This window comes from Agrilus planipennis, unplaced genomic scaffold (assembly GCF_000699045.2).
Source record: "Agrilus planipennis isolate EAB-ADULT unplaced genomic scaffold, Apla_2.0 scaffold12, whole genome shotgun sequence".
Taxonomy (NCBI): Eukaryota; Metazoa; Arthropoda; class Insecta; order Coleoptera; family Buprestidae; genus Agrilus; species Agrilus planipennis.
In genome coordinates, this window is record NW_020439003.1 from 1,445,059 (window position 1) to 1,453,946 (window position 8,888).

The window sequence follows — 8,888 nt, forward strand, 5'->3', positions numbered from 1 at the left end:
TTTAGTGTACCTATTATATTTTAAAAGGTATATTTTACCTTTGTTTATATTGTAGCCTAAACCTTTACTATCAGAAAAAGGTAACAAGAAAACTATTAAGGCCAAAAAAGCGATTCCTGGCAAGCTGCCTGAGGCAGCAAAAAGTAAATTACGAAGTATTTTAATACAAATGGACGACAGAGATGCTAGTAGTAGCGATGATGAAAAACTGAAGTATGTTCCTAAACCATTAAAACGTAAACTAGTTGAAGATAAGGAACATGAATACGTTCCGACCTATAAGGAGGCGAATCCTACAGATACTTTATCAAATGATGGTGATCATACAAAAACAACCCTTCATCACCGCTTCGTCATAACCCTTGATGGAATAAACAAGAATAAGTGTAAAGAAATTAAAACCTTACGTTGTCCAAATATACTTGCAAAAACTGAATTGGAAAATATTCAATCTCTTAACAGGAAAAATTCTCCTATAATTTTTGCTGAAAAAAAAACTGAAATTCCCGAAGCATTGCCTATAGTTCACCAACCCACAATTCTAAAAGTCAAAGAAAGATGTAAATATTGGCCAGTTTGTAATAAAGGAGAAAAATGCGAATATCTACATCCCAATACACTTTGCAAAAACTTTCCCCGTTGTAAATTTGGAGACAAGTGCTTATATTTACACCCACCTTGTAAATTTGAAAATTCATGTACCAAAAAGGACTGTCCTTTTAGTCATTTGCCAAAGAGTTGCCTCAATGGTAAGAAGTTTGCACTTTTTAACTTTAGATATGGTAATAATAATCGCCTTTATTATTTTAGGACCGTTTTTACCTTCACAACTGCAACAGTGCAAATTTTTTCCAAACTGTAGCAATGCCCACTGTACATTTTACCACCCCCGGCCTTGCAGATTTGGCAAATTTTGTAAAAATAAAAGTGAATGCAATTTTCTGCATTCTCCAGTTCCTCCTAAACAAAGTTTAACGTGGAGAAATTAATTAATTCGTAGATCCTAGCTAATTAATCGTAATTCCGTATATTCAGTTAATTAAAGTAAGTTATTATAAGATTAATTTATTTTTCCTTTCTTAAATAAATTACACGCAAAATTTACTTGTTTACCTCCGTAAACAAAAATAAGACATTTATCTGTATAAAACAGCACAAGTCTAAATTAAATAAGAAAGCTGTATAATTTCTACAAAGGAGACTACGGAGATTAGGCCGTAAGGATGAATAAAAAATGTTTGAGTATTCTAAATGATTTATGCCTAACTAGTGCCCAAAGAATTACTTGGTTCTATTGTCAGTGCATTGAAGCCATTCCATATAAAGATCTCAGTAGTCTCCTTTAAAAGCGAATAACTTCTTACCTAGTTTCTGTCTCTTCCATGTCGGTGTTTTATTTCACCTGAAAAAAAGGAAAACATTTTTATTGTATATAAATTTTTTGCCTATTTTGGTATTGAATCATACATTTTGAACTATTTTAACTCATCAACTTCAAGATAGCATCATACTTCATTGTTCTTAAATAAGTTTCAGTGAAAGATTGTTACTTAGTTAAAAGTGTGTAAACAACACACATGAATACTTTGGGTTCCTAAATTCGTTTCAATACCATGAAGTTAAATACCTACTTTTTCAGGGTGTTGAATAAAAATTACCTAGTCTTTCAATTTGGTACAAAGTTTACCTGGTTTTGCACATTTTCTTGGACTATTTTAGTTTTCAATCCACGTTTTTTTTGTATTATTAAAAAGTTACGTGAATATTTCGAATCTTCTGTATATTTAACTTTTACTTAGCCTTAAAATTTATTATGATAGTTCATCTCAAAGAAGCAGTTTGTTTTAATATTTTTCGTCTTATTTTAATTGTAAAACCAATAAAGAAAAATAAGTTGTGGTAATTTATCGAAACCTGATATAGATCGTGATTCTGAACTTATTGGTTCTAATCAGCACGCCTCAGGCAGCATTAAACTTCAAAATCACGATCCATGTCTGGTAGTTTTAATAAATTGCTAGTCAAGAACTTAAAAACACCAGATTGATATTCTTTATTTATTTTATCGTTGTAATTTCTTATAAAATTTGTGAAAATCTAAGAAGTTTTGTTTTGTGGTGACAATAGATTTTCATTAGGTATGTAAAGTAGAATATTTTCATTTTTTTTTAAGAAGTAACGCAATAATTAGTCATGATAAACGTTTTAACGAAATACAAGAGCAAGTTAGCAATAAGTAATTTGAAATTTAAACACTCTGTACACACACAGTTACTTTTAGAAGGGTGGGGTGAAGGCTGTTTGAAGGTAAATATGGCGACTGTTATTAAGTCATTAATGTCAACAATAAAATTAAAATGACGTAAATAAAAAATGTTTTTCGCAATCCCATTCGACAAAATATTTGTAAATTTTCGTAAATGTAATCCATTCATTTGGTTAGTGAAAAATATATAATTTTCCATCAAATTACAGAAAATTAAATTAGCTACTTAAGTACCTCATCTCATTGTCAGTTAAAAATTAAATATTGATTTTGTTTCAGCACTAGACAATTTCAAAGAAGCAATATTTCTTTTATAAGAACTCATTATGATATCTTAAATATCAAAAAGGGGTGTACACATGAGGAAATTAAAAATGCATTTATCACTCTAAGTAAAAAAGTAAGTACTTAATATTGGAAGATCTTCAAGTTCAAATAATAATTATTACAATATTAGTTTAATTTTAGTATCATCCAGATGTAAATAAAAATGCAAATGCACATTCTGAGTACACCAAAATACTTGAGGCTTATAATGTATTAGGTAAAACAGAAAGCCGAAGACTTTATGATCTTCAACTCAACCCTTCAGTAAGTGTTGGTGGTTATAATGTTCACTCAGACTTTGCAGACCATAATTTTACAAGGTACTTAGTTATTCAATATTTTATAAATAAATTATCAGAAATAAAACAGTATTTATCTGTTTTGGTAGATATAGACCAAGAAAGGACCCAAATTTCTGGGAAAACAGAGACAGAACTCAAGACTCTTTTTTTAAAAACAAGCCTTATTATGGAATAGAAGGGATTCCTAAAGTTTCTAATGGTATTATTGCATGGGCTTGTATTCTTATTGCAGTACTTGGTGTTGGATTTCAAGCATATCTTATTAAGTATACCACAGTATTATTTTATTTTTATTTTTAATATATGAACAAAGAGTATAATTGTAAATTGTAATTGTAAATGTTCAACAGATCTTCATTTTAATAATGGTTCTGATTTGAAAACAAAACACTTATTAATTTTTAAAGAATTATTTTCATATTACTTACTTCTCTTTTCTAACTCATTCTCATAGAAAGATTAACATTTGATTTTACTAATTTATCACTTGAAATATTTTTAGGCATGCAATGACATTAAGGAGAGACAAATTAATTCTGCAAAGTGCCACAAATGAGCTATTATTAACAAATTTAAGAAATCAAGCAGAACAGAATGGAAATAAGAAACAAATTGAACTGTTAACAGAAAAGTTTAAGGAAAATGAGTGGACTTATAATGACGAATTTCTTGATGTTGGTGACTCAAAAGCCTCTTAAAAAGTATAATACAAATGTATAATATTTCTATCTATTAAATAAATTGTAGCAAATGTATATAAACAATAAATTTTATTTTTTATTGTAACTGATTTTTATATTTTCGAGTTGAATTTAAACATTAACAACTGTCTGTTATTTTAAAAGGAATTGTGACTTTGTACAAAAAAAAGAAATTCTATACTAGGTGTAATATTCCTTAAAAACGTATTAGATAAGAAGTTGTGGTTTTAAGCCATATGGATCTGAAAGAGGGTCGGGGGGTCACATTGTATCGAGGGGGGTCGAAGGATAAAACCGCGGTGATGGACGGGGGCTAATAAAAAAACCCCTAAGGATTTTTCTGGACATTTTTGATTTATTTACAAGCATGAAGAAAAGGTTATCTACCTATTAGGAGCAGAGCCGAAAAGAGCTTTAACGAGCTTTAGTGCTTTATGTTTAAAATTGTATTTTAGTTAAAATCTATGCACAAGTAGTAGAACTATAACTAAAAAATTTTCAATCTGAAGATGATTTAAATAAACCGAAACGTTACAAAAAACAATTTGTTTAATTAATTGACCGCCACCCTAGAAACAAAACAAGAAATTGTACTTCCAGTCCTATTAAGCAAACTGTAATTTCACACTTATCGAAGTGCTTAAAGCACTTTCAAACAACAAAATCGGTATTTCAAAGTCCTTCGATTTTAAAATGAAGTTGGTGCTTCAAGGAATAAAATAAGAGATTTAAGTAGAAATTTGGAGCTCTTTTGGTGAAGGCTTTACGCTCTAATTAGGAGTGATCCAAACTAATTTTTTAAAATTGTTATATAGTAATTCTTTTTATTCAGTTAATTAAAGTAAGTTATTATAAGATTAATTTATTTTTCCTTTCTTAAATAAATTACACGCAAAATTTACTTGTTTACCTCCGTAAACAAAAATAAGACATTTATCTGTATAAAACAGCACAAGTCTAAATTAAATAAGAAAGCTGTATAATTTCTACAAAGGAGACTACGGAGATTAGGCCGTAAGGATGAATACAAAATGTTTGAGTATTCTAAATGATTTATGCCTAACTANCATCGGTTTCCATACAACAAAGCTAACCAACCCTGCTGATACCTAAATGTGTTTTATTATTAACGAAGAAATACCTACGTAGATGCATACGACATTCATTACAATTAATATTAAATTTTATATCTACCAAAAACTGGTCCAGCCACGGAGTCTTCTTCAACACAATGAATTATAATAATTTAATAATATAATCCTTCTGGTAGAGCACGTATTCGCATTTACATCTTACAAACATCAAATTTATTGGGACAGACATATGTTTTTATATACCTATTTAGTGTCTATTCAATTAAAAACGAAGGTGCATACATTACACATACCACATATAAATAAAGCTGTATTTTTTTTTTTTTCGATTTAGGTATTAAATGCGCTTTTATTCCATATTCAAGTAAATTGTGAAAAATAGGAACATAAACGTAGCAACAATTATTATAATTATCATTAGATTTATTATAAGGTACTTATAAAGGTATAATTTACGGGTTGAAATTGGCCCTCTCTTTAAACATACTCTTAGGTACTCATCGAAAAATTCTTCACAGCCTCCAGACAAATGATTTTACTTCAGTATGAGGGAATGCGGGCTTAAACACAATTTCCCCATTTGGTTTATAATCTTCGTATTTCAATTCGCTAATGCTCTCGAAACCCAGCTTGGCCATTGCTCGAGCACTAAAGTTGCTTGAACAGTCGACACGAATTAATTTATATCCTTGCTCCTTGGCAATTTCACTAAAGTAAAAAAAAAACAAATATAGTTTTTAATAGATACGTTTTTCTAAACTCTAGTAATATTATGCGCAAATTAAACTCGTAAAAATTAAAAGCAGACTTCTGAAAATATGATCATTAGGATTGTGGTTGTGGTATAATAGAGGCATTTATATTGAGGCGCAGAAAATCAGAAGATTCTTCCAACTAACAATAAAATGCAAAGCGTAACACAATGAGTTTATTTTCTTTTAGATTATCGTATTTTTCTCCTGATTCCCATCATGTCATAGCTGAATTAGTTATTTTGGGTTTTACGTATTTTTAAAGTTTTCAAAAAAATCGGAAACAGATACTGTTTGGTCTCCGTTGGTTTTGATTTACAGTTTATTTATAATGAACGTATATGTAATACGGAATTTGTTTATTGCGCTACAGAACATTATTAAACGCATTATTCCAATGAAAGATAAGCCAGTTAAAATTGTCGACACGCAAAAACAGTCTGTTTATTTGAATTAAGGATTTTGTTGGTCTAAAGCCAATAACATTTCCTTTTTTTGTGTTATAGGAAAATAGAACAGCTGGTTTTCCAAAGTTTTATTTTTAGACGTAAACTCATCTGTTTTGGTAGATATAGACCAAGAAAGGACCCAAATTTCTGGGAAAACAGAGACAGAACTCAAGACTCTTTTTTTAAAAACAAGCCTTATTATGGAATAGAAGGGATTCCTAAAGTTTCTAATGGTATTATTGCATGGGCTTGTATTCTTATTGCAGTACTTGGTGTTGGATTTCAAGCATATCTTATTAAGTATACCACAGTATTATTTTATTTTTATTTTTAATATCAACATCAATTAAACTGAAATTCATGCTCATATAAAGTTATTAATTTTACATGTAAATTTTAAAAATTATATCATCCTAGCAGTGGCTTAATGTATAAGTGTTTTGCTTATTTTCAAATATATGGAGCCATTCTGTTATCAATTTAAACTTATTCCTCTTATTTTAAATAAACAATTTTTGCACCTGTTCATCAGAAAAGTATGAAAAATAATGTTTAGTGTACCTATTATATTTTAAAAGGTATATTTTACCTTTGTTTATATTGTAGCCTAAACCTTTACTATCAGAAAAAGGTAACAAGAAAACTATTAAGGCCAAAAAAGCGATTCCTGGCAAGCTGCCTGAGGCAGCAAAAAGTAAATTACGAAGTATTTTAATACAAATGGACGACAGAGATGCTAGTAGTAGCGATGATGAAAAACTGAAGTATGTTCCTAAACCATTAAAACGTAAACTAGTTGAAGATAAGGAACATGAATACGTTCCGACCTATAAGGAGGCGAATCCTACAGATACTTTATCAAATGATGGTGATCATACAAAAACAACCCTTCATCACCGCTTCGTCATAACCCTTGATGGAATAAACAAGAATAAGTGTAAAGAAATTAAAACCTTACGTTGTCCAAATATACTTGCAAAAACTGAATTGGAAAATATTCAATCTCTTAACAGGAAAAATTCTCCTATAATTTTTGCTGAAAAAAAAACTGAAATTCCCGAAGCATTGCCTATAGTTCACCAACCCACAATTCTAAAAGTCAAAGAAAGATGTAAATATTGGCCAGTTTGTAATAAAGGAGAAAAATGCGAATATCTACATCCCAATACACTTTGCAAAAACTTTCCCCGTTGTAAATTTGGAGACAAGTGCTTATATTTACACCCACCTTGTAAATTTGAAAATTCATGTACCAAAAAGGACTGTCCTTTTAGTCATTTGCCAAAGAGTTGCCTCAATGGTAAGAAGTTTGCACTTTTTAACTTTAGATATGGTAATAATAATCGCCTTTATTATTTTAGGACCGTTTTTACCTTCACAACTGCAACAGTGCAAATTTTTTCCAAACTGTAGCAATGCCCACTGTACATTTTACCACCCCCGGCCTTGCAGATTTGGCAAATTTTGTAAAAATAAAAGTGAATGCAATTTTCTGCATTCTCCAGTTCCTCCTAAACAAAGTTTAACGTGGAGAAATTAATTAATTCGTAGATCCTAGCTAATTAATCGTAATTCCGTATATTCAGTTAATTAAAGTAAGTTATTATAAGATTAATTTATTTTTCCTTTCTTAAATAAATTACACGCAAAATTTACTTGTTTACCTCCGTAAACAAAAATAAGACATTTATCTGTATAAAACAGCACAAGTCTAAATTAAATAAGAAAGCTGTATAATTTCTACAAAGGAGACTACGGAGATTAGGCCGTAAGGATGAATAAAAAATGTTTGAGTATTCTAAATGATTTATGCCTAACTAGTGCCCAAAGAATTACTTGGTTCTATTGTCAGTGCATTGAAGCCATTCCATATAAAGATCTCAGTAGTCTCCTTTAAAAGCGAATAACTTCTTACCTAGTTTCTGTCTCTTCCATGTCGGTGTTTTATTTCACCTGAAAAAAAGGAAAACATTTTTATTGTATATAAATTTTTTGCCTATTTTGGTATTGAATCATACATTTTGAACTATTTTAACTCATCAACTTCAAGATAGCATCATACTTCATTGTTCTTAAATAAGTTTCAGTGAAAGATTGTTACTTAGTTAAAAGTGTGTAAACAACACACATGAATACTTTGGGTTCCTAAATTCGTTTCAATACCATGAAGTTAAATACCTACTTTTTCAGGGTGTTGAATAAAAATTACCTAGTCTTTCAATTTGGTACAAAGTTTACCTGGTTTTGTACATTTTCTTGGACTATTTTAGTTTTCAATCCACGTTTTTTTTGTATTATTAAAAAGTTACGTGAATATTTCGAATCTTCTGTATATTTAACTTTTACTTAGCCTTAAAATTTATTATGATAGTTCATCTCAAAGAAGCAGTTTGTTTTAATATTTTTCGTCTTATTTTAATTGTAAAACCAATAAAGAAAAATAAGTTGTGGTAATTTATCGAAACCTGATATAGATCGTGATTCTGAACTTATTGGTTCTAATCAGCACGCCTCAGGCAGCATTAAACTTCAAAATCACGATCCATGTCTGGTAGTTTTAATAAATTGCTAGTCAAGAACTTAAAAACACCAGATTGATATTCTTTATTTATTTTATCGTTGTATTTTCTTATAAAATTTGTGAAAATCTAAGAAGTTTTGTTTTGTGGTGACAATAGATTTTCATTAGGTATGTAAAGTAGAATATTTTCATTTTTTTTTAAGAAGTAACGCAATAATTAGTCATGATAAACGTTTTAACGAAATACAAGAGCAAGTTAGCAATAAGTAATTTGAAATTTAAACACTCTGTACACACACAGTTACTTTTAGAAGGGTGGGGTGAAGGCTGTTTGAAGGTAAATATGGCGACTGTTATTAAGTCATTAATGTCAACAATAAAATTAAAATGACGTAAATAAAAAATGTTTTTCGCAATCCCATTCGACAAAATATTTGTAAATTTTCGTAAATGTAATCCATTCATTTGGTTAGTGA

At 29.5% G+C, this 8,888-nt stretch overlaps 3 protein-coding genes and 1 long non-coding RNA gene across 5 annotated transcripts in view; 3 read left to right on the forward strand and 1 right to left on the reverse strand.

Annotated features, from left to right (window-relative positions):
- Nucleotides 1-2,041, forward strand: LOC112904863 (zinc finger CCCH domain-containing protein 14). Its single transcript, XM_025975981.1, has 2 exons — nucleotides 1-749; nucleotides 811-2,041. Exons 1-2 carry the CDS (start codon nucleotides 170-172, stop codon nucleotides 987-989), a joined length of 759 nt encoding a protein of 252 aa, XP_025831766.1. The 5' UTR covers nucleotides 1-169; the 3' UTR covers nucleotides 990-2,041.
- Nucleotides 2,042-2,122: 81 nt separating this feature from the next.
- Nucleotides 2,123-3,665, forward strand: LOC108733329 (dnaJ-like protein 60). Of its 2 annotated transcripts, none has more exons than XM_018464433.2 (5): nucleotides 2,123-2,438; nucleotides 2,546-2,666; nucleotides 2,735-2,913; nucleotides 2,982-3,161; nucleotides 3,398-3,665. In XM_018464433.2, the coding sequence occupies exons 1-5, from the start codon at nucleotides 2,374-2,376 to the stop codon at nucleotides 3,591-3,593; spliced, it is 741 nt and encodes a 246-aa protein (XP_018319935.1). In that variant the 5' UTR covers nucleotides 2,123-2,373; the 3' UTR covers nucleotides 3,594-3,665. The 2 variants fall into 2 exon arrangements, with proteins under 2 accessions (XP_018319935.1, XP_018319936.1); XM_018464434.2 differs by having other exon boundaries at nucleotides 2,982-3,094; nucleotides 3,398-3,491.
- Nucleotides 3,666-5,003: 1,338 nt separating this feature from the next.
- LOC108733332 (dopamine N-acetyltransferase-like) overlaps nucleotides 5,004-8,888 on the reverse strand; it is a 9,838-nt gene continuing 5,953 nt past the window's right edge. Inside the window, exon 2 of the mRNA XM_018464436.2 lies at nucleotides 5,004-5,398. Within this exon, the coding sequence (XP_018319938.1) occupies nucleotides 5,203-5,398 (196 nt within the window). The 3' untranslated portion in view covers nucleotides 5,004-5,202. The remainder of the gene's footprint in view (nucleotides 5,399-8,888) is intronic.
- LOC112904871 lies at nucleotides 6,437-8,483 on the forward strand. The gene is made up of 2 exons (XR_003231426.1): nucleotides 6,437-7,191; nucleotides 7,253-8,483. It is a non-coding gene; the product is annotated as an uncharacterized LOC112904871 (long non-coding RNA).